The sequence below is a fragment of the Halichoeres trimaculatus genome, unplaced genomic scaffold (genome assembly GCF_033239565.1).
Source record: "Halichoeres trimaculatus isolate MK-OKI-2021-1 unplaced genomic scaffold, fHalTri1.1 fHalTri1_scaffold_17, whole genome shotgun sequence".
Lineage (NCBI taxonomy): Eukaryota > Metazoa > Chordata > Actinopteri > Labriformes > Labridae > Halichoeres > Halichoeres trimaculatus.
The window spans coordinates 19,209,553-19,233,232 of record NW_027437195.1 but is presented as its reverse complement, the minus strand read 5'-3'; the positions used below and the strand labels follow the sequence as shown (position 1 = coordinate 19,233,232).

Genomic DNA, 23,680 nt, shown 5'->3' with positions numbered 1-23,680 from the left:
TACACCAGTAATTTTTCTTTTTTGGAGAAACAGGTTTAGCTTTCTTTTTATTTTATTTTATTTGTAGGTAAAATAATCATACCAATGACTTGGGTTTTTTAAAGGCCTATTTAACAAAAAACCTGAAACCTCTTAAACATACCAAACTTTGTAAATAGATGTACAAAGAAATAAAAACACCACCATAGTTACACCAGCAGACTTTACAAAAATGGTGTCTCTCAGATGAGTCATTTACTGTATTTTTGCTGTCATACATGTCCTCATCTTACTGTTCTTGTGAAACATTTCCCATGCACAACAGAAGCCGCAGATTCCACCTTTTTTGTTATGATTGGAGATGACATGTGGGTTTGAGCACCTTTCAGCGACAAAAACACTTTGACACTTAATTATTTACATCTAAAGATTTCCAACCCTGCTCTCAGGCAGTGAGGAGGATACCCAGGCTGCTGCAAAGGTGAGAAAAGAAAGAGAAAAAGAAAGAAAAGAAAAGGGCACATCCCTTCACACCCCTGATATTGACAGATTGGGGTTACTTGAAACATACTGAGATAACAAGAAGGGTGCGAGGATTCAGAGTGAATAATACTTAAAATCCTGCTTTCTGGTTAGTTTTCATGGTGGAAATTACAATGTAAATGGAAAACATGAAATTGTTGGTATCAAATTGACCTGTTGTGCTTCATGAGGTCATACAACTGAGGTTAACATATGTGCAGAGGGTTTCTTTCATGCATAATGATGCCAGAGGACTGTCAGTCAAACAGGTCAAACAGGGGCCTTTTATATGATAAGAATAACAATGGATTTCTGCTGAGCTAAGGAAAGATGTTGGAGTTAACTTAAAGAAAGGCAACAAAGAATGTTGTCCAATATTCAATAGACTTCACTCTAAAAGTTACTGTAAAAGAGAAATTTAAATGATTCAGGTACTCATCGTTAATTAAGCAGGTCAAAAATAACAGCAATGTATCAATGTGATCAACTCTGCAAAACAATATTCTAAGTAAAAAAAAAAAAAAAAAAGAATAAAATGCAGAGGACTGTGTGAAAAAAAATAAGAACTTAACCCAGGTAGGAATTATCTGGAGTTTAGTCAGAAGCTTTACCCCAAATTTGTTTGTAACAAAGGTAATAAGCTGACTGACTTCTCACAGACTAGCAGAGCTCCTAAACCCCCTGGTTGTACACATTTCTGAACCTCTACAAAAAAGATTTGATCCTGAGCATTCATGTCCAGTTTGAGCATCAAACACCAAACAGCCATCACCCCCAGTTTAATTGCTCAATGCCACATTTATTTACCTTGCCAGCACAGCTCTGCTGGACAGCTTTGTAGGACTACCGTTGCTCATTGTGCTTTTACTGTGACTGTAGGTGAGCAGGAAATCATCATTTTCAATTACTTCTGTCAGAGCTAAATTGGATTATCTGATCCTCAAAGAAAAATAACTTTAGTTCAGTCTTGGTAAAAAAAAAAGAATTTTCTCATAACCTACACTTTACAGACACTGCCCCCTAGTGTCAATTGTATTATTTTCACTATATCTGCTGTACCTGAACATCTGACAAGTCCCATATTTTAGGAAATGATTTAAGAATTTCTTTTTGTTCCTGTATTTCAGTTTGATATGTAATACTTGAATTGTATTATCAAAGTGGGTTTTTTTTATTTCTACTGGAGTAAAAAAATGTAGAATATATAATATTTTTAAGATGTAGCATCCAAACTGTGGTTCTAGTGTACGGTTTTCCTTTCAATTTAGTGAAACATTAATTGAATAACTGTGAAAGTAAAATGAGCAGCTGAGGCTGAGATAGTGTAGGTTGAGCACCCAGAGGAATAACTCCCCCATATGTCCTTATTGAGAGCTTTATTATTTTGACACATCCCCCTTGTTTGTAAAGCCTTCCATTGCAGGCTTTACAGGGTCAGCTACTAAACTTAAGTGTGGTGAAATTGCTGCAGTTTAATTCTAATATTGCAAACTCGTAGTTCAAAGCTAACACGGTAAATTCTAAGTGGTTGGTGGAAGAGCAACAACAGAGGAAAATTAAATTTGCAAGAAAAAAAATGTTTATTCCTTGTAAACCTCACAGAGCGAGACCACAGCCAAGGTCAGACCTGGGGAGAAACAGAGCAGTGACTGTGGGCACAGAAACATTAAACAAACAAAACACTTTTCTATACTTCCAACAATCAGTTGACCAAACAACTGACTAATTTGTAACTTCACATTTTTTTTTTTCCAGGAGCCAACAACAGCAATCTGAGCCCAAACAAGCGTCTCCATTTACAATAGGTGAAAATCACACACATGACAATGACCATCTCAGATAATGGTAAAACCACATCAGCCTAAAGTGATTTTTCTCCCTGCAAAAATAACAATAATACCAGAAACAGGAAGTTAAGAAAACTGATTTTAAACAGCCACATGCCCAACAGTTGAAAATACTGTAACACTCACAAAAGAAATTGACTTTCTAACCCTTTAGTTCAACTACACAGCCTACTACAAACAGGTGACCACTTCCTAAACCTGCTTAAAAGAAACTTTCACTAAGTGATATTCAGCTGGAGATTTGAAAAAGATGATGGCCAATGTGTTCGCAGTACATTCATGGTAAAATAATAGTTTAACAAGCATTTAAGCCTTGGCACATGAACTGAAGGTGATTACTTAAATAAAAATTATAAATTTCTTCAACAAAATTGGCATTTCTGAAACTTTGTTTACATTGCACAGTCCATCTATACAGTTTTCCCTTTCAAACAGCTTGTGTTTTTTTTCCATAGTGCAACTTAAAGTTGGAGAAAAAAGGACAGGGCAGCAGCTGCACCTACAGATTTGGGGGTGTAGAAACAGAGGAGGTGAGCGATGAGTGCACAAGATGAGCCGGAGACCTGTATGTAGTAGACTCTGTGGTGGCTAGCAAACTTACAGTAGGCAAACAGGACTATAGTGAAAAGTCTTGGACTCAGTGTTGTCAACTGTATTTAATTTTTCTTTTTTTCCCCCACGTAAGGATCAAGGCTGCCATCGTGTGGACACTACAAATCAACTTCCCTTGCAGTAGGGAGTCCAAAATCCCACCAGAATCCAAAGGCAACTCTGTCCCTTGCTAATGTGGTCAAATTCTGATCCTTTTCAGCCAAACACATTCAGAAGAGTTGAGCCAGCTGGATCGCATTACTTAACTCAATTTATGTCTTCAACTCAAGGCACTGTGATTATGACAACTAATGAAAGACTATGCAGAGCACTGCACAGACGCTGGTACACAATATGGACTTCTGACTGTGCCCTTTCAGTTAAACTTATACATTACTGGAGAGGAAACTAAACTTGGGGTTTTAATAATGGTGAGGATCAGGAGCAGCTTGGGTTCACTGAAGTGTGGGGGCCTATGTTCCCGATTCCAACGCAAGATCTACAAACTTATGACAGAAACTCTTGGATCTTTAAGAGTGAACAAATGGAACCACACAACAAACCTTCAGAACATGACCCCACAGAAAACCTCAAAACAGCTGAAATCAGAGTTAAGTCACTGAAAAATATGGATTACGTAAAGCAGGTGTTAAATTCTTTAATACTTTTCAATAAGTTCCTCTGGTTGTTCTGATGTTGCAACTTTTACTGAAGCAATCAGAGGAAATGGGGTACAAGTAAGCCTGTGTGATAAGATGACTCTGCTCTGCACTTTTTTTTAGGGATGAAACTTAAAGCATTAAATGTTTCCCAGGGGCCAATGGGCAGGGCACCAATCGCAGGCTGTTGCACTGGGGCACAAGTGAAAAGATATTGCAACACCTTTGAGATGTCAACACATACCCAATTCTGCAAGGTTTCACTAAATTGAGAAAAAAAAATGGGACTCCCTAGTTGACATGTGATGTCTGATCTTTTTTTGTCTTTTTTTTGTCTTTTGTTTTTAACTACAACGAGTACAGTCACACAATACAACATCCTTCTGACCTGGCCTGGAGAAAAATAAAAACAACGTTCTCAGCTGCAGATATGCCTAGCAGATTGGAAGGCTGTGGGCCTGCAGGGGAAATAAAATGACAGGAAAGAGGGTTGGGGCATGACAAAGCGTTCACTTTTTCAGTGGCTGATAAACAGAGGCGTTGGGGTCTAAGCCAGAAGGGTTGGTGTCCATGAATTTGGAGGAGTAGTGAGGGGCAACAGGGGTCATGCTGCTGGTGTCAGCTGTATAGGAGATACTGGGCATAACTGCCATCACTTCTGCTATCTTCTGCTTCAGATCCTTTATCTCCTGGTCCTTTTGTAGGATCTGACCTGAAAACAGAAATCAATAGGTTAGTCCTGTATTTGTGGCTAATTTCTGGGTGTGTTTGACCTGGAAGTACCGTCTTAAAATCTCTGTTATTACTATGGGAGAAATGCTGACCTTGTGCAATCTCAAGCTGTCTCTTGGCATCTCCAAGTGCAGAGAAGAGGTCCAGTTTGATCCTGGTCTCTGCACTCAGACTATTCTCAAGATGCTGCGTCTTGTCCTGCATGGCTGATAGCGCTGACATCAGCACCTCTGTGTCTTTTTCATTCTCCTTATATTTATGAAGCTCCTGAGAAAGTGGACAAGAGATACTATGTCATGGCAAGTCAGGGTCTTATGGTTGGACTGGGTGGCAGAGAACTTGTTTTTTAACAAAAAAAAAAAAAATTGAGTTTAGATTCTAGAAACTGATGAGCTTTATCACAGATATAAAGGGGAAAATAAAATCTTCGATACAGTTTTATGAAGAAGGAACAAACTCATTAAGGAACAATAATATTTGACTTTTGTCCACAACAGGAAAAAATGAAAAGAATCTTGATGGAAGCATTACCTGAACTTTTAATTCAAGCTCTCTTATCTGGTCCTCTTTTAGCTTGATGTCCATTGTTAGTTTTTTACACTCTGATTCTAACTCAGTGATCCGCCGTCGCAGTGTGTCTGTGCATTCCCCTCTGAAAAAGAGGTAGAAGAAAGTGGACAATTAATACCAGTGCTAGTAATACATTACTACTAATAAAAAGTTTAAAGGATATTGAAAGCTCAATGCCAAGCATCAGATGTCCACCCACCTGGATGCAGCTGCCAGTGCTACTGCTCTTGCTGCTGTGGCCTCCTCTAACTTCTTTCTCTTCTTTTCCTCTGCAAGCTGTTTCTCAGCAGTGGCACGGGCCTCTTGCTCAGCTTTGAGCTTCTTCTCTAGTTGGCCCACTGCCTGTTTGTCCTTTTGCTTTGCCTGCACAGCATTGTGAAGCCTACAAGGTACAGTCACATGCATTATAAAACAGTCATTTTCCCCACACAAGTAATTTAAACAAAACTGTCAAATCCAGCTCTGCATTGTAGGAAATGCGACTGTGGATTTAAAGCTCCTAAGCAACAGGAGTTGGTTTTGTTTCTAAAGCTTCAGACATTCATTTCCCACAGTTTTCATTTGTACCAAAGCATGACAATCAACACACTAATGCCACAATTAAAAATGATCCTTGAGAAATATCATTACTGTTACCCTGCTTCAGTCTGTTGGTTGATGTCATGACTTACTTATTCTGCAGTAGTTCATTCTCTTGGCGCAGTTGTCCCAGTTCAGTGCGTATGCAGCGCTCAGCACTGCCCAGTGAGCCAATCTGACTGCGCAGGTCCTGCTCAACCTGCCGGCTAGCCTGAAGATCTGCCTTTAACTTCTTGACGTCCTGCTCCAATCTGTACAAATGAAGGACATAGATACAGAAGGAAGATATGGGTTATGCTGCTCGAACTATGATATGGTGTAGACAGTGTCTTTAGGATCAAATCATCAAAATGTTTTCTGAAATAGGCAAACTTTTATGATGCTCTACAGTAGCCAATGACCACTGACCTGGTGGTTGGGCTTTACAAGCTTTACAAGCCCAACAACCACATCATTGGTCGTTGGTTTCGACAGACTCCAAAAAAAAAGTCCCAATGTCGCCCAAACACATCTCTTTATTGGAGGCAATGCTCGAGTTTCATTCAAAGTTTGGTGCGTGGCTTCACTAAGGCCTTGACATTTCCTGTGGATAATAACTGTGTCAACCCTACTCCTGCAGATTTTCTTGATTCATTGCAACAGATATTTTTGGTCAGATATGTCATCAACCAAATTAGTTAGTGACTTTTCTGTACCATTGTTGTGGGCATTCCTAAAGTGAGTCTTTCATCTATTTTTGTTTCTGTTGGGGTACTACTGTTTGTTTTTGTCCATTTGAATGTTTATCTGTATTCCTTTTTCACACGCCTATAAAAAATACTCTATGTGTTCTTGCCAGTATTTCAAAGTTCTTTCCTATAGCAGACAGTTGTGTCTCTATGAATAAAACAAAGAGTGTTACATTCCTATTTTTGCAGTGATAAAAACAAAAGATGTAATCGCTTATGAAACAGCTAATGTTAAAACAACTGATGATAATTTCTGTGTTGTTGAGTATGTATGAGTGTTTGTTTCTTACCTAACAAGTGCTTCTGGCTTGCTCAGCTGATTATTGGGAATACAGTTGTCCGTGGGATCTCTATGGGAGCCACCTGAATTCCCCTTTCCCACTGATAACTTGTGTTTCTTCTCATTCTTCCCTGCTGAAGAGGAAGCTGATGATGCAGAGGAGGGCACGCTGCCGTTGGTGGCACTATGGCCGCGGGGGGAGGAGTTGAGCGTTGCTGCATTGCTGCTAGCATTTTTGTAGTTTTTGGAGGAGGAAGATGATGAGGATGAGCAGGAGGAATTGTTGTCCTCTTTAAGCAACAGGTTTTCTGTGCTGCCCAGCTCTGTGGTCAGTCTCTTGTTGTTCATATGGTTCTCCATATACTCCATCTCCTGGAGTTTAGAGTCCACTGATGAGGGAAGGATGCTGTTGTGCTGCTTTTTAGCATCTCCACCACCCTTTCCCTCTTTCCCTTTTTCTCTATACTCTAACTCCGGCATTGGTGCTGATGTCTTTTTACTGGCTGGAGCACCATTCTGTGATACTGGAGGCGTGTCCACTTCAGATATTCCTTTAGCTGCTGCTGCTGCTGCTGCTGTTGTATGAAAGAGAGGTTGATTAACGTGATAATTATTTAATATATATGCCAAATATTTAAAAAACAACAGGATATCTACAAAGGTTTTCTTCCCTCCCTCTACCAGAATGCAATGCTCCATTTCTGTAGTGTGACTCATGTATCCTTATATATGGACACTGTTGGGGGGTTTGCAAATACTGGTTCAGTGTATCTTGTAGCCATTAATCAGCCAGGTTTTACCGACAACTGGGCTGCATTTCAGGTAATTTTTGCTTTTTCTCCTTGAACAAGTGTACCAAGTCTCAAATTTCAGCTAGCAAAAATTTCTCTGAATTTAACATGCATGTCCCTATCAAACCTTTGACTGCTAACACTCAATCCAAAACTACTGTTTAGCATATAAATGCCATTTACACCAAAATTTTAAATCACTGCATCTTTAATTCAGAATAGTGTAAGAGTGTGTTCATGTGGGTTTGAATTTACCTTCTTCTGCTTCTCGTTCTTGCCTCTGAAGCATTTGTTGCTCTAGAGGAAGAGCCTGTTGCAAGAGCTGCATGTAAAACTCATTTTCCTTTTGGACCTCCTTCTGCTTCCGAAGACGCATCTTATAGCTTACGTAGCTCTTGAAGCCAAAGCCAAGTGTGACCACCGGATAGCCAATACTGCAGAAGGAAAAAAAATGACAAGATGTCAACAGTCTTTTTAAAAACATTAAAACAGATCATATACATTCTATGATTCCTTACAAGCATGTTCACGTTCTGTCATAACAACATAGTGTAGGCTGGCACAGCAAAATCCACCTTAAAGGTTACTTTCATTAGAATCAAAGACTCTCTTAACCTAACAATGAAGGTGCTCCCTCATAAACATCAACTTCATAGGTCTTCACATTAAAAAGAGGCTCTGGGAGATGAAAAACAAAAACTAGCCTCATCTGTTTTTTCTTTTGTACAGGACATCAACAAATATCCATATCATGATGACGAAACACTTAAGCAGACATACTGACAGCAAACAAACATAAAAGCACCATTTGACACAAAGTATGACTCACAATATAGTACCAACTGTTCAGTTATTTTCTAACATTTTGTGCAAAAATTGCAAAATAAGATCAAATTAAGACTAAAGTGCAAACAGATTTGAGCAGGTTTGTTATATCTACATGCACTACTTTGACACTGCTTGTAATTTTACTGAACACCATAGTGACATGCTTTCTGTCATTTCCAAAGATTGTATTCTGTAGAGTATAATTCATGTATCATCTGTGATTTATTAGCTGCAATCTATCTAAGACTAATTCATAACTAACTGGGGCTTCATCTGGTTATGGTTCTGAGTGTCTGGCTGTTAACCAAGTACTTGCTTATGATTGAGCCTCTTTTGTAATATTACTATTGTGTGGACCAGTTATATGGACTGAGACATGACTAGATATAACTGAATATGAATAGCATGATTGAAAATGAATTTAAAATTTCTACACTGAATTTGCTTTGAAATTATATTTTAACTTATTTGTACATTCAGCTCCCTATACTTCTAAATTCAAAATTTCAATTTTCAATTTTAGTTTGCACAATTTAGATTCAGTGTTGAATTCATTTTTAGTTCAGCAAGTCATCAAGTGCAGATTCACAAAACTCCTATTCCTGTGTGTGAAAACTCCTTAACAGGCTGTGGCTATAATATGTACAGTGTGCAACGGTCATATTTTCCTCAGGTGTTTTCTCTTTTCTGTGTGATTGGAGAAAGCTGTGGGTTGTTCTTGATTTATTTCTTTATGCTTTTTATGCCTTGAGTTGGAGATGGCAGGACAGTTGGTAGAGCACAAAAAAAGGGTGCGAGAGAGGGTGGAGAGTGATATGCAGGATAGGTACAACAGGTTGGATTCTAACCCGGGCCACCTGCTCAAGGGATTACCTCATGAGGTGGAAAACCAAGACTGCTAGGGTGTATTGGTGCCCTGCTTTTCACTCTATTTAAATTCAATTTTAAAATATTGAATTTAATATCAAATCGTGCTTTTCATATTCTGTTTATAGTGCACCTATGTTTTCAGGGCTCTGCTCACACCCAAAGCTTTCCATACTGGTGTTTACATTATGTGTCCTATGTGTCACTTGTTGTAGCTTGTTTTATGTGTGTACACTGTTTCTATGTGCATCCAAGGTAACCTGTCCTCCTTAGTCTGATCATATTCAGTGAATCTGGGCACTGAAATTGTGTCTTGATTCTTTTTTGGCATAACGAATGACTGGGTGTTACCATTCACAAATGGCTGAAACAAGAATAAAGAAATTATCTTAGACGATAGGGATTGCACATCCCCAAATACACATATTCAAATCAGACAGGATGCAAAATGCTGAGCCTTGTCATGTGTTTCCATTAAAATGAGATATCTTTAGCTCACCAGTGGGCTGCAAAAGGACGGCACAGGTCCACATGGAAGTTCTTCAGGTCTTTGAATCTGATTGCAGCCTCTATGTACACAAAAAGTATCCATAGAGACACGGTGGGCAGACAGACTCCCCTCTCTGAGGAAAAAACAAACACAGATGTTGTAAATAGGCAGTTGACCTTAGTGTGCAATTTAAAATGCAATAGACGATAAAAACTCAATCATTTGTTCTGTGCTATGGCCGCACAGTTCATATATGACCAGTACAAAATTAGTCCTCTTAATTGTAAGTAGACTGTTTTTTGTGAAGCCAGCCTGTTTTGGGGCCTGAATTGATCAGTTATGATCTTCATTTTGTCTGCGATAGTATACACCAGGAAAAATGTATTTAGGAGAATTAAACAACTTTGAAGGACTTGAACCTGTCCCTGACCCTGAAGTCAAATGAGGGAGAATGCTCATCTGACGCCTACGGATGTCAGTGTTGATGGAAAGTAAAGTTTGAAGGCTCAGAAAGCAACAGGCAACCACTGTGTGTGACTCCCTCCCCCAACTCAGACTAGGATTTCATTCTGACACCTGGCCTGTGGTCATCAAAGGGGGAAACAGCTAAATCAGACTGACAACTAATCTACTGAACGCAGCTCAATTACAAAAACCATGCCAAATTCTAAGAAGCAAGCTAACTATCTGAATATGAGATAACATGATGTGCATGGGTATTGCACAGACCTTTTCACACCTGTTTTTCACCACAGCTTTAACAGGAAGAGCACAAAAACAGCACTAGCTCTGAGAATTAGTTTAGTCTTAGGACTTATCTCAAGAAGTTCAAATATAGGAAGAGATTTTTCATCCTTTCTTCAAATGGTTATACTTTGTTACACGGCATTGTTAAGCCATAAATTAGGTATAAATCCTTATGTAAAGAATTTATATCGACAATTAATAAGACACCTACACACTTGATAAATTACCTGTGTGCCAAACATACTGCACCCACACATAGGTACTGGCAGCGAAGAACAGCCATTGCACTGGGATGAAGAGGAGGCAAATGATGTCCGAAGTAAACGCAACACACACAAAGAATACTGAGAAAGCCTGTTGGGAAGAGGACAAGTGGTTTCATTAACCAGCAACATATGTTGAAGAGGCAAATCATCACAGTTTGACTTCATTATAGTTTAATACTGGAAACTTCATAGTGTGTGGGAATGAAGACCTTCAGGCCCAGTTCATGTAAGGGCAAGCTATGGAATTTGATTTATCTTAAATTGAGTAATCCAATCTTGTGTTATTGAATTAAATATCTGATGACAAAAAGTAATCAGGTAGGGGCTAATACAACTCTGTGATCTTTATGTATATTTTGGAGAGCAAAGCGCCCCAGCAAACACAAAACTTTCAAATGCATATAAACCAAAACATTAAAAAAAACAATCAGCAGGGCCAATACAGCCCACAACAAGACTGCAACAGATCATCGTTAGCATACAAGGCACATTTTGTGCTTTGAAATAAATTTATTGTCAGGTTGTATGTTGCTAAACAATAATTCGAAAAAAAATCACCATTAACAGTGTACTAGTATTAGGGTTTCTTTAAGCCTGATTTATAAAGGAATGCTAAGGGTTTAAAAGTTGCACTTCAGAAATCTCTTAGCTTGTCCATGTAGTGTCACCTCCACATGACATAAAAAGGAAATATTGTATGATTGAAGTAAGTTTCTGAAATTTCATATTATAACCACATCTAAAGCTTGGTAGATAAATCCAGAAAAAACAAAGGGATAACTTTGACTTCAATTTATTGGCTTTAGAAAGCATAATTAGGATATTGCTACTCACCAGCCCCTGGTATCGAAAAGAGTCGTACACACTCCGGATGAAAAGCCAAAAAGGCCAGAGGTACTCAAACCTGAACTCTAGAACAAAATCTGCCAGTAGTACCAGCGCCCACACCACCAAAAACTTCAGGTACAGGAAGGTACTGAAGAAAAAATATAAGAGGAGAAAAAATACAAGACATCAGACATCTGGAACACAGAGATTGGTTTACATTGTGTACAACACTACAGAGTGTTCTTAGCAATTTTGTGTTACCAATTTCAAATGTATGAATAAACAGTACATGAGTGGGTATATATATAAGAAAGATTTTTTTGTTTTATGTGAGGTTGTTTACGAATCACATACGAAACTTTGGAGTATAAATCTTTTAGAGGTTAAGATTAAACGCATTAAGCTGTAATTTGCGACTCGTTTGTTTGTAGTGCATTTGCATGTGACATGACGGATTGTAGACGGATCATTTTCATCTGTCCACAGTCGACATCATATTGCGGTTTCTGAGCACTGAGACACTAAAAGTGACACCTGGCAGAGAGCTCCTCGCAGTCAAATCTAAGTAATTAGGGGTTCACCTAGTCATAACTCAGGAGCTACCTTTCTCTTATGGCCTTTAAATTTTCAACAAAAATGTAGACGGGGAAGACCTGACAGGTGAGATAAAGCTAAGGACAACTCAGCGATCGTTGAGTGCTCTGTCCAACTGACAAGTGCGAGCTAAATCTTAACAGTGCCACACGAACTTACCAAATATCTAAATGAATACAGTCTCGTTGGTTCATATACAAATGAATCTTTACTTCTATCATGACTGGATAAGTGTACATCATTTAAAATAGACAACAGAAGGGAGACAAAGCTACAGCAACTTGGTGTTAGCAAACACAAGTTACCTTTGCATGCTAAAAGTGAAGCGGCTAATTTTGTCCCAACTTGTAACTGACAACTACGTGGGAGATGAAAGCTAGTTATGACGTTATTCAGTCTTCAAAAATAACGACAACGTATTCCTTGCGTTATCGTTGCGGTAAAAAATGACGCTATGATTTCGCTCTCAACAGGCTGCAATGGGGCCTAGCGCTACTGTTAGCTTCAGACTAATCGTCTACAGCTTGCATCTATTTGCTATTGTAGCTACAACGAAAACACACCGCTAGCTGACAGTCAGCTTTCATTAGCAATGTGCTACATTAATAAGCTAGCTTGCGTTGGCAGTTTATTTATATAATTGATAACAAAGGGAAGTTTCGCGTTACACAGATACAAGCCTTAAGGACCCATTCAGTGTCCCCTATCATTGTCGTGAGAACGACCCCTTCTTCAGACTCCATATAACTTACCTGCCGTATATACCCTCAGCGATTCGGTTCCGTTTTAACGGCCGTCGGAGTTTGCTGCAGTCCGCATTGCGCCGCTTCATCCTCCTCCTCTTGGCTTTGGCCTTCGTGTAACCACTGTAATTTTATCCAGTTTTCTTGTGTAAACAGACAATGGTAATGAATGAAGTGGCTGTGGTATGTGCCTGCTGTTATTATTTTCCCCACTGGAAACAAAGAAATAAATAAAGGACTCTCTTCGGGAACCTCCTCCTTTCTGTTAGCGCAGACTCAATAAGCCTAAACCACGCTGTACCTAAGCGTCGATTTGTTAGACAGCTGGTGTATCCAATCAAGCTACCCGCTGAGGCATCTCTCGTTGACGGATACAGAGATTGGCCATTTATGTTGCACGGTGGCTGGTCGTTCAGTGTTCTCCCACCAACGACAACAAGGGAACAAGTGGAGGCGACAGACACTCTGTGGGTAACGTTGGGCCGTTTAACCAATCAGATTTCTCCGGAGTATACGGCTATTGTTGATTGACCAATAGGCTGACCAGGGAGGCGGGTGTATCTTTGCTCAGTTGATTTTGTGTGTGTGATTTATAAGGTATAGCAGATATATGGTATTGGGCAAATTCCTCTTTGTGCCATCCATTAAGTTAAACGCGAGTTATTTATAACAGGGAAATCTTGAGTGGCCCATGGCAGAAATTAAAACCTTTCCTGCCATTTTGATTTCCAACTCAACGGATACCAAATGAAACGCCCTCTAGTGTCCTATCAAAAAAGTGCAGGGTGAGAATTTACCTATGGGTAAATTATTACCCATTATCACCCATTTCCTCTTCGTATGATATTGAATGACGGGCAGAGTGATTGGTTGAAAATAAAGATATACATTTCAGTGGTTCAGACTTTTGGCAAGACTTACCTGACCCTGAACGTTCAAAACAAAGGGGATCTATTGTGGCTTAATAATAATAATAATAATAATAATAATAATAATAATAATAATAATAATAATAATGCTGGCAACGTTTTAAGCATTGCAAAATTAAGGGTCACAAGCTTCATTTTAATATAGTCTTTGAAAACAGCATTTGCTAAATCTACATTATTAAACAAACAAACAAACAAACAAACTAAAAGACTTTAAACATGGCCATAACGCGCATAAATATGTCCTGAATCTTTCTGAGGTTGAAAGATGTAGCTGTGTGGTTTGTAGGAGGACTGTATTTTAGCCATGATAGCCTGCCACAAAATACATTCACAAATCAACACCAATGGGGTCTTGCCCTGTGGGTTCACAGTTACAAACGATATAGAAAGTAATGGGAGGTGTGTCTCATTAAAGCGTAGTTGGGTCGAGTCATGCGTCAGTTTTAGAAGTGCGCAGAGAAGGCTGCGTCTCCAATGGCTCCCCGGTATGCTCCAAGCCTCCGCTCCCGCCTGGCACCTTTGTTGCTTATTATGCAGATGGGGTTCATTGTCGTATATTGCTTTTACACTGAGGTAAAAAGTGATGAAAAAGTTGATGGGAGTAACTTCAGCGGGTTTTACCCATGTAAGTTTGAGTTTTGAAAGAGAGGTACGACATTTGATGAGATGTGCATTTATTGTGTTTCATTTAAAACATAAATATAGAGTTATGGTCTTTGTTACATAATGTGATAATGTGTGGTAATGAAAAAAGTAAAATGAAGTTAGGCTGTGTGTGTGTGTGTGTGTGTGTGTGTGTGTGTGTGTGTGTGTGTGTGTGTGTGTGTGTATGAAGTGATGGTAGTAGTGACAGTTGAGGTGGTGGTGGTGTGTGTATGGGGGCTGCTCAGTGTTGATAAGCTCTCTTGCTGATTCAGTGCCTGTAAAGTGGGCCAAAACCAGGCAACTTTTGTAACGGCAATTTTTTTAACTGACCAAGAGTTTATGGTCATTTTTTAAAAGAAAACTCTCCCTTCATTCTTGCAGACTTCCAGGATGTGAATGTTGTGGTATTTCTAGGTTTTGGATTCCTGTATACTTTTTTCGTGCGTTATGGTTTCAGCGGATCTGGATTCAACTTCCTTGTGGCTGCCATGGCCACCCAGTTGGCTGTCATCCTCAATGGAATTGAGTCCTGGTATTACAGAGGAAAGATAATGATAAATTTAAAGAGGTGGGTTATTAAATGTCATTCCACTATCATTTTGCTGCTCCTGAATTTTCTGAAAAATCTGTTGAAGCAAATTATCTTGAGATTTGTTCAAGCAATTTCAATTTTCTCTAAAAATCACAAAATATTACGTAGAATGACAAAATGTTCATACCTCAAATTCTATTTTGCTCAAATGTATCTATTTATATTTTCTAATCTAGCATAGTTGTTGCTGAGATGTGCACAGTGTCTGCCTTGGTTTCAATTGGAGCGGTGTTGGGCAAGACAAACCCTGTTCAGCTTATCCTCATTGCCATGCTTGGGGTGTCTGGATTTGTCTTGAATAAGTGGCTTCTCCAAACTCTGCTGAAGGTCAGTAATATTTAAGTAAAGGCATATTCCAGAGTAAAATTTTCATATAATTGTCAAATCGAAGTGACTACTCTATCCAATCAGTCATGGCTTGCTATTCTGCTTCTCCAGGTTCAACCACTGAATAGCATCATGCAGCTTCACATCTTTGGGGCTCTTTTTGGCCTTGTGCTGACTTGGATGTTGTATCGGAAAGGATCTGTGCAAGGATTTGAAAAAGAGAAACCTGATCGAAAAACAGGATTATTCTCAATGTTAGGTATGCTCTTCTGAGGTCAATTTGACATTGGGTATGATAGTCCTTCAGAATGAGATCTATTGTGTTTTGTTTCACAGGAACTTTGTTCCTCTGGATACTCTGGCCGAGTTTTAATTCAGCACTTGTGGAAGATGATATTCCAGGGAGGAGGTTACAGGCCGTTTACAGCTCCTACCTAGCTCTGGCTGTCGGTGCTGTAACAACAGCTGCTGTGTCTGTCCTCTTAAGTCCCAAAGGAAAACTCAACCTGGTAGGATCATGTGATGTTTCTGTTTTGCCTTATGCTTGAATCATAAAGACTAATGAGAGGAAGCACTTTCATGAGTAAATATCTTAGGAGCTGATTAAATTGCTGTCAGACCATGTCTCTAAAAGTTAATTAAAAAAAAGATTCATAGTTTGGTACGTATCTGCACTCATCTGTCAGATCCACATGCAGTCATGCATCCTTGCTGGTGGTGTTGCTGTTGGCGTTTCTATATTATCGGTTCGTCAGCCATGTGAAGCCATGACAATCGGATTCATTGCTGCAGTTGTCTCAACCACTGCATTTGGATATCTCAAGGTTTCTAACTTACATACATACATTCAAACTGTTATTATATTATCTAAACATGACTACTCAAAAACTCTTTATAAACACCTATTTTCTAGATCCACATGCTCCTTGCATTTCAGTGCCATGACACCCTTGCTGTCCTCTGCACACATGGACTTCCTAGTTTACTGGGATGGCTGGCACATCTTCTTCTTCGACTTAAAGACTGTGATGATCAAACCATGTAAGAATGTACCTTAAATGTAGTAGGAAGTCCAAATGCATACAAGCAAATAATGTGTTTTAACCTGTGTAAATGTTTTTTGTTGGTCAGGGCAATCCGGTTTGCTGTTTTTCACATTTGTACACTTCTCTTCACCATCATGCTGAGTCTCTCTGTGGGAATCATTACAGGTAGGTCTTCTCTCTTGTGAGTTCTTGGTGATCAAAACTTTACCAGAATCATACAAGAGGACAGAAAGATTATTCCAATTACTTTATAGCAACAGGCCCCATTAACAGTTAAATTTGATGCACCATAACCATGTGACTTTCAGCAGTAAGTCAAATAGTTTTCAAACTGTGACAGATTTATTTTGTTCCAGACACAGGGATTAAAACACTACTGAATGTTTGCCACTTCAAAAGTTCCCTGTTGTTTTCTGATATGTACTTATATTGTTGTTTAAAGGACTTCTACTTCAGTTGAAATTTTGGAGGCCACCTCAAGACCATAAATGTTTTGATGATCAGGCTTTCTGGGAGGTATGCACTAGAGACATTATTTTTCCCATTAAAGTATTACTATTAATCCACATTGATTCTAAACAGTCATCCAAATTAAATGTTTTATGTTGCTAACCATAAAGAATAAAGTCCAAATGGTAATAAAGCACTGAACAAATTATTTTGTTTTTTTTTACAGTTTCCACATCTTGCAGTGCACAAGTGAAGAGTGAAACTAAAAGAGCCTATTGATGAAGGATACACACTCTTTTGGTGGGAACATATCACATCAGTGTCATTGCATGGAATCTTGTCTTTTACAAAAAAATCTATGATTTAAGCTATGCATAAACCCATAAATGATAAAGATAGACCTTTGCTGAATGCAAGGCTCATGAACTGCTCATTCTGTTTGGTTTACTGCTGACGAGGTGCCACAAAATAGCCATACCATTTTGATTGCGCCAATGAACCAAGGTATTTGTGACTGTTTTTCTTTTTTAAACTCTGGCGAACACATATGACATCGTAAAATCTAAAACCATTTTTGACTTGAAGTTAGCAACTTGAGATGAGCAATGCCGAACTTCAACTCTGAGGAACTGCACTCGTATTTTGTAGCACAATATTTTTATTTTCATTTTCTCCATAAGAGACAGTTTCCAATAAGAATATGTCATAGAAATAAGTATACCCAAAGAAAATGTGGTAAATTCTGGGAAGTTGCTTTCCCAAGCAATAGCCTTTTTTTATACACAAGTAGTACATTTGTTAAAGCATCATGGCTACACACGGAATGCAACTGAGACCAATCCAAATTTTCCATATTTGGAAAGAAATCTCCAAAGAATCTCTAAAATCTGTGCTGCGATAGGACTTAGCCATTTATCACCAGTAGTATAAATTAAACAAGTTGAAAGCTATGAAAAGTTGATATCAAGATTAAGTCACTTACGCATAATGTCAAATACAATGCAGAAAGCTGAATGCACAAACTGCTAGTGTATGAAGACACACTGAATCTTTTACATCCAGAGATCCTCTGTGCGTCCAAACTTGAAGACCAAACCCCTATTAAGAGGATAATGACATAGACAAGGAATAATTAAAACATGATACTCCAGCCAAAGTGTACAAATCAGTATATGCTGAGAGATGTTCACTTACCCAAAGAAAATGAAAGCATTTTGGAAGAAAATGGCAATACCGGGGTAAACAGCAGGTTTTTCTGTTGAAAAAGAAAATGTTTTACCAAACTAGGCTGTTTGTAAATCTTCAAAGTGTCTCATTGGCCAAGCTGCAGGAGGTGAGAAACTTTACATCACTTTAATGTCCTATATTAACTGCTTGATGCAGCAAATTCTAATCAAGTCACTTAACCTTTAAATTTTTAAAATAAACATCACTGTCACAGTGCACAAAAAATGCAACTGCACAGTCAGTGTCTTTTGTTATTTAGAAGAAGAGGACTTACGAGGCACTACGAATCCACCAAACAGAATCCACATGGAGGCAATGAGCGAGCCAAACGCCAGCATGAAGCCAATGAAGAGCCATACACGAGCGCCTGCAAGCAGAGATAAGACGCAGTCAGTGACTGGGTGACCCCCATCGGTTTCTGATACAGTGTTTAGGAGCAAATCGTCGGTGAGGTCCATATTGGAAATGAGGCAGGAATTGAGGATCCTCACTGACAGCCTGACAGCTACCCCATACAGTACCAATAGATAAATAAGGCATAGAGGCATGCCATTTCTTTTAACTAGGCTATAAACGTGTTAACTGATACTGTAAGAGTTTTTTTGGTGGGTGTGTATGCATAGTGCTTTTCTCAGGATTTGTCCGATACTACGTATACCCAATAGAGCTGACTCAAACTGGGGATTTAGAATAGTAAATATCAAAGTCATTTTTTTAATGACATAGGGGGAAACCACCAGGAAGTTGGTAAATGTTTGCTTTTAGGAAAGTGGATTCAGAATAGTCCATTTTATCCCCTGTACTCACCAGTCTGTCCCATGCAGCCTTCACTGTAGCTGTCTCCTCTCACCTGACCATTTGAAACTGCATTTATCCTAGATTTGTACACAAAAAATAGTAATTATTACAAACAGACCATCTACAGAGTGCAAAACTTTTGTCCACTAACAGAACAAACAAGAAGTTGGATGTCCCTTTGATTTTAATACCACTATAAGTCATTTAAGAGGTGTAATTTGCCAAACCACAAGATCTAACTGCTATTACGATGGAGCTTATGAGTAGTTTATTTAAAGAAAACTGTATCACAAGGTCAATGTCTTTGATTCTTCTTTCAGTTTACATAATGAGTTCACATAACAAGAACAGTGCTGTCTCTATGACATAAGGATTTAATACATTTTTAAAGATACAGGGTTTTAGGCTAAGGTGTCACCAAAAACTTGAAGCATGTGATAACTTAATTTTGTCAAACCATAATACATGCCCGTTTTTGAGTAAGTTTTTTTTAAAAAGGTGAATTTAAGTCCTATCAATTCTGATCATTACTTTTATCCTATAACTGAAACAACCCAAAAGTCTGTCTTACATGAGAAAGGCCACTGTAGCAATGACTCCACATGTGTGGTAAGCATGATGAAATGTTCCCTCATCTGGATATTTCACTGCTGCATCAATGATGATCCACCAACCAGTGAAGAACTGCAAAATTTGACCCAGAGTTAGAAAATATCTTTAATAACACATGGCTCTACGTGTCAATTAATGTGAATTAGATGTGTATTTTATTCTAAACTGGAATCAACAGCTATATGTAAACAATCCATTGATTACTACATGAATATACAGACCAGAGACATGAATCAGGGTGGCCTACATTGCACCCCCTAGTTAAAGACTATAAAACTCTGACCGAGGGGGGGGGGGGGGGGGGGGGGAAGTGACGTACCAGAACTCCAGCAGCTATTGATGCGATGGTGTTTCTTCTCTCCCCCCAGTCCACACTGCACTCACAATCCCCGCACCGGATTCCATCCAGAAAGCCTGACATGACTCTGGGCAAGGGCGTTAACTTTGAGAAGATAGATGTTTAGATGTTATAAAAAAAAAAAAAAGAACTTCAAAGACATAATCGTTTGTCACAACGATAAAATTACAGTTCTCCATAAAGGTAACATTCAATACCTTCACAAAATGTCTTTGTACAACATTTTATATTATCTTTATAGATCTTTGTCAACAGTTCATCCAATAGAACATTCGCAATGGCTCCAACATGAGTGTTATGATCAACTATGACGCATACTGTACACGGTAGTAACTTATATCTGTCCTCTTACATTAAAGCTATGTGACATCTAATCTCCTACAATGCTACCGTGGTATAGACGCCATAGCCAAACGCGTATTACTTATAATTGTATCGTGGATAAAAAGCACAGTCGTCCACAGGAACCTATTGTTCATAGCTGTGGCACTAGCAAACATTTCCTCAAAGACTTCGGCTGACAACAAACACGCTTAAACAATGCATTAACACAAAAGACAACGATGACAACAGGCAAAAACAAGCTCACATACAAAGTAAATTCTTCATAATTTCGTTTTCAGATGAGTTTTTACCTTTTCTTTGCGTTTTTTTGATGTGGACCCCCAGGATTAGCCAGACTTAGCCTACGCAAAAGCTCGGTCATGCGCGTGCGCAGTTGATCCACACCGTTGGTGAGACGCCGTTCTTGGTGATGCGTTTAAGTGTAAAGTAAAAAATAAGAATTTCTATACTTACCGGCCTATGAAGTAGAATATAAGAAATCATGTGATGTAAGGCATAAGAGACTTCAGAATTCTTACTCGACTCTGTATGACACATTTTGGCAGTCAAATAATGCAGGGATTTTCCATACCTTTCCACGCATTGCTCATGATGAAGTAGCCTTTATATTTCACAAAGTAGCCCAACCCTGTAAAAACAACTTAATACATATAGCCACTTTGTAATTTCAGCCTCTTGCATGAAAACACAATCTCAAAACCAGATCATAGAGGCTGTGCTGTTGATAAGTATTTCCCATGAGTTGCATGACTCACAGAAAGGGACGAGGCAGTTTCACATCAACTATTGATGCCTTTGAGCTCTACAGAAGATGCTGGTCTCAATTACAAACATTACCCATGTGAATTGACCTCAGACCAAACACCAAAAAGGGAGATCTATTGAAACCATGGGTGTGTATGCTAAATGGGTAGTTGTGTGTCTTGCATTTATCCTGAATACTTGATTGCATATGTGGTCCAGTGGTTTCGAGAGCTCAGCATATAATGAATATCCACAGCTTCTTTTTTTTTTTTTTACATAAAAACCAGCAAATGTGCACTCAGACTTATTAAACATTTATGAATAAAACAATGGAACAGTTTCATTGGTCATATTTATTTTTCAAGATGACAAATAGACAACTTTTTTGCTTTACATTCAAACTGAGCATATGTGCCTAAAACATCATGTCTATGCCACATGGAGAAATAATATGTTGACCCTTGTATTAACAAAATGTACTACATCTGAGGCTATAATGTCTACTTTTGATGATTGTATCAAGTAGAATTTCCTAACATTTAGTGAAGTGTCTACAATAGTCAATAATTTTGATTCACACAACAATTTAAAAGTACAATTACAAGTGCTGTCTGACTACTCTATGTTTTGCCTGTCTAAATATCCTGGAAGCCAGCCTAAATTAGTACATTTTCCTGATTCAGTAAGAAATAAAAAATTACAGCATTTTAAAATAATCCAAGCAATTGCAAGGCAACAGATACGGAGAGAAAAATTACTCCAAAGTATCCAATGTACCCATAAGCACCATTCATCCTCTTGGCTGGATCTGAAATAAAAAAACAAAACATAAAAGCAGTGAATATAAACTGATATTGAAGCAGAGTTTACCAAAACACTACAAAAGTTGTGGATGTGAAAATTGATTGATTTTTACCTTGGGTCAATTGTAATTACTAAAAGTCAACAGCCAATGACAAGAAAAAAAGAACTTCAAATTCCTTTTTCTTGTATGTTTGCTAAAGCTATGTTACTGAGACTCATGTAGGTTATAATATAAAGCATTAAATAATGCTAATGTCAACATTTAGAAGACTGTATGCCAGAGCTAACTGTTAAGCCTCTCTAGGGTGTCCCCTGATTAACTAAGGGAAAAACAAGTCCCTACTTCATTACCCATGTAATATGCTAAGTACAGACCAGTATGTGTTTATTTGAACAATACTAGTTATGGAATGTTTATGAAAACCTTTGTCTCATATAAACAGTTGTCAAATGAGCTTAGATACAACACATGGCTGGTTAGAGTCATCATCACTCAATCTGAAGGTCTGGGGGTTCAATCCCAGCTCATGCAGTCACATGCTGGTGTTTCCTTGAGCAGCACACTCAACCCCAAGTTGCACCCACTATTGTTCACTGATGTGCGAGACTGAAATTAGCTGTAACTGATGCTCCCCAACTCTATCTGCTATCAGTGGGTCAATGCAGTGTAGCGGGGTGGATGAGACGAGCAGTGTAAAGCGCTCTGAGTGGTCAGAAAGACTAGAAAGGTGATTACAGTTTCAACCAGTGGTCAACAATCACTAAAGTCTTACCTCCTGTGTAGTAGCCCCAGGCATATGAAAACCTGCTGGTTACCCATATTGCCCCAAGCACTGATGCTGATAGCTGAGGTTTAGAACAAAGCAAAAGCAAATTAGTCAAGATGCAGAAAATAAAGAGATAAGACAGTCCCATTAAAATGTGCTTAATCATTGTGACACAGGCTTTTTTCAGTTTACTTCTTATCTACAAGAGCAATACCAACGCCTTGGAACTTGAATGCCCTTTCAACATACCTGTTATTTGGTTTATCTTTATGAAGGTCATTTAGTTTAATAAGTTATGGAACTCAAAGCAACACAGACTGCGTGCACATACACACACAGACACAATACCTTTTAAGTGTACTATACATAAACTTACCAAGAAGGAGCCCTGTTTTCCTTTTTTTGTGTCTTTGCTCTGATTTGCTTCATATTATTTTTTGATGCCTGACTCACTCGCCCTGATGCACTTTATTGTTTTACAATAGAATGTTTTGCATTCCTTACATTAACCACTTTCTGTGCTTTGCATTGTAATTGAACCTGTGTTTATCCTTATTAAGAGTTTGTATTTTTGTATATTGTTCAACTAAAAAAGAAAACTAAATAAGTGATAACGTACCGGGTAGACAAGAGCTGCAATAGTCTGGAAAACAAGCCACTGTGGGTACACCTCTAGCGTATTCTGATGTGCTCGCTGGATACAATTGAACACCTGCTCCTTGTCGCTGTACATAGTGGGATACTGCAAAGCAATGTATAGATAAATAATGACATAAATTAGCTGAAAAAAAGTGAAAACTATCATGCAACACTTTGGGTCGATAAAAGTCAACTACCTTCACATCGTACTTCTTTCTTGCAGCTCCAACCTTGACTCCTAAATAGCACAGCATTATCCAGCTGTAGAGGTAGGTAAAGATAACATATCCAAAGTTGGACGGCAGTACAGTCAGGATGTCCATGACACTCTCGATGTCTTTTTTTCAATGCTTCTTAATAAACTATACTACAGCTACGAACAAACCCACGTCGGGCAGATATCTGGACCTTAAACAGGACTGACTTCAGGAAGTTATACAAACAAAGCATGATTGGTTACGTAAATTATCGCGAGATCGCCAGAGAAGTGGGGGAAAAGTTATCGGATGCTTATATAATACGGACATACCTGTACATTTCACGAGAATGGGCGATGTTGAATTGTTTATCACACACATTCCAACTGTACTTAAAGACACCATGTTTGGTATATTTTCATTACTAGTGAACAAAAGTCTGGAAATTGTTCCACAACACTGGTCGCCCAAAAGGTTCAATCGTGTCGAGAAACACACCGAGTTTGAACGAGTCAATGCTGAAAAGACTCTCTTTTTTCCCATCCAAACAGTCCCG

The 23,680-nt window shown here is 38.6% G+C and overlaps 4 protein-coding genes across 5 annotated transcripts; 1 reads left to right on the top strand and 3 right to left on the bottom strand.

Annotated features, from left to right (window-relative positions):
* Window positions 1-2,057: 2,057 nt before the first annotated feature.
* Window positions 2,058-13,074, bottom strand: maco1b (macoilin 1b). Of its 2 annotated transcripts, none has more exons than XM_074692136.1 (11): window positions 12,651-13,074; window positions 11,311-11,452; window positions 10,438-10,564; window positions 9,473-9,596; window positions 7,534-7,712; window positions 6,498-7,062; window positions 5,572-5,730; window positions 5,100-5,282; window positions 4,862-4,982; window positions 4,423-4,597; window positions 2,058-4,310 (listed from the first exon to the last, which is right to left on the bottom strand). In XM_074692136.1, the coding sequence occupies exons 1-11, from the start codon at window positions 12,728-12,730 to the stop codon at window positions 4,108-4,110; spliced, it is 2,058 nt and encodes a 685-aa protein (XP_074548237.1). In that variant the 5' UTR covers window positions 12,731-13,074; the 3' UTR covers window positions 2,058-4,107. The 2 variants fall into 2 exon arrangements, with proteins under 2 accessions (XP_074548237.1, XP_074548238.1); XM_074692137.1 differs by having other exon boundaries at window positions 6,498-7,059.
* A 960-nt stretch (window positions 13,075-14,034) lies between these two features.
* rhd (Rh blood group, D antigen) lies at window positions 14,035-17,280 on the top strand. The gene is made up of 10 exons (XM_074691238.1): window positions 14,035-14,198; window positions 14,600-14,786; window positions 14,987-15,137; window positions 15,249-15,396; window positions 15,474-15,646; window positions 15,824-15,961; window positions 16,051-16,178; window positions 16,269-16,348; window positions 16,626-16,699; window positions 16,860-17,280. Exons 1-10 carry the CDS (start codon window positions 14,048-14,050, stop codon window positions 16,884-16,886), a joined length of 1,257 nt encoding a protein of 418 aa, XP_074547339.1. The 5' UTR covers window positions 14,035-14,047; the 3' UTR covers window positions 16,887-17,280.
* Window positions 17,281-17,351: 71 nt separating this feature from the next.
* tmem50a (transmembrane protein 50A) lies at window positions 17,352-20,382 on the bottom strand. Its single transcript, XM_074691239.1, has 7 exons — window positions 20,264-20,382; window positions 19,590-19,712; window positions 19,230-19,342; window positions 18,668-18,735; window positions 18,135-18,227; window positions 17,828-17,888; window positions 17,352-17,731 (listed from the first exon to the last, which is right to left on the bottom strand). The coding sequence occupies exons 2-7, from the start codon at window positions 19,689-19,691 to the stop codon at window positions 17,686-17,688; spliced, it is 483 nt and encodes a 160-aa protein (XP_074547340.1). The 5' UTR covers window positions 19,692-19,712; window positions 20,264-20,382; the 3' UTR covers window positions 17,352-17,685.
* A 687-nt stretch (window positions 20,383-21,069) lies between these two features.
* mgst3b (microsomal glutathione S-transferase 3b) lies at window positions 21,070-23,382 on the bottom strand. The gene is made up of 4 exons (XM_074692303.1): window positions 23,125-23,382; window positions 22,908-23,030; window positions 22,295-22,367; window positions 21,070-21,525 (listed from the first exon to the last, which is right to left on the bottom strand). Exons 1-4 carry the CDS (start codon window positions 23,248-23,250, stop codon window positions 21,425-21,427), a joined length of 423 nt encoding a protein of 140 aa, XP_074548404.1. The 5' UTR covers window positions 23,251-23,382; the 3' UTR covers window positions 21,070-21,424.
* Between the last annotated feature and the right edge of the window lie 298 nt (window positions 23,383-23,680).

What these genes read in the sequence shown, in the direction of transcription:
- rhd (XM_074691238.1), top strand. Translation starts at nt 14,048, where the DNA reads ATGGCTCCCCGGTATGCTCCAAGCCTCCGCTCCCGCCTGGCACCTTTG. An exon ending in ATAATGATAAATTTAAAGAG is followed by an intron (nt 14,787 to 14,986) that starts GTGGGTTATTAA and finishes TTTCTAATCTAG; the next exon opens with CATAGTTGTTGCTGAGATGT. An exon ending in AGGATTATTCTCAATGTTAG is followed by an intron (nt 15,397 to 15,473) that starts GTATGCTCTTCT and finishes TTTGTTTCACAG; the next exon opens with GAACTTTGTTCCTCTGGATA.
- mgst3b (XM_074692303.1), bottom strand. Translation starts at nt 23,250, where the DNA reads ATGGACATCCTGACTGTACTGCCGTCCAACTTTGGATATGTTATCTTT. An exon ending in GAAAGAAGTACGATGTGAAG is followed by an intron (nt 23,031 to 23,124) that starts GTAGTTGACTTT and finishes ATTGCTTTGCAG; the next exon opens with TATCCCACTATGTACAGCGA. An exon ending in TTGCAGCTCTTGTCTACCCG is followed by an intron (nt 22,368 to 22,907) that starts GTACGTTATCAC and finishes TCTAAACCTCAG; the next exon opens with CTATCAGCATCAGTGCTTGG.
- tmem50a (XM_074691239.1), bottom strand. Translation starts at nt 19,691, where the DNA reads ATGTCAGGCTTTCTGGATGGAATCCGGTGCGGGGATTGTGAGTGCAGT. An exon ending in GCTACAGTGGCCTTTCTCAT is followed by an intron (nt 18,736 to 19,229) that starts GTAAGACAGACT and finishes GTACAAATCTAG; the next exon opens with GATAAATGCAGTTTCAAATG. An exon ending in TGGTGGATTCGTAGTGCCTC is followed by an intron (nt 17,889 to 18,134) that starts GTAAGTCCTCTT and finishes CTTTTTCAACAG; the next exon opens with AAAAACCTGCTGTTTACCCC.
- maco1b (XM_074692136.1), bottom strand. Translation starts at nt 12,730, where the DNA reads ATGAAGCGGCGCAATGCGGACTGCAGCAAACTCCGACGGCCGTTAAAA. An exon ending in AAGCCAGAAGCACTTGTTAG is followed by an intron (nt 5,731 to 6,497) that starts GTAAGAAACAAA and finishes TCATTTGTACAG; the next exon opens with ATTGGAGCAGGACGTCAAGA. An exon ending in AGCTTGAATTAAAAGTTCAG is followed by an intron (nt 4,598 to 4,861) that starts GTAATGCTTCCA and finishes CCACTTTCTCAG; the next exon opens with GAGCTTCATAAATATAAGGA.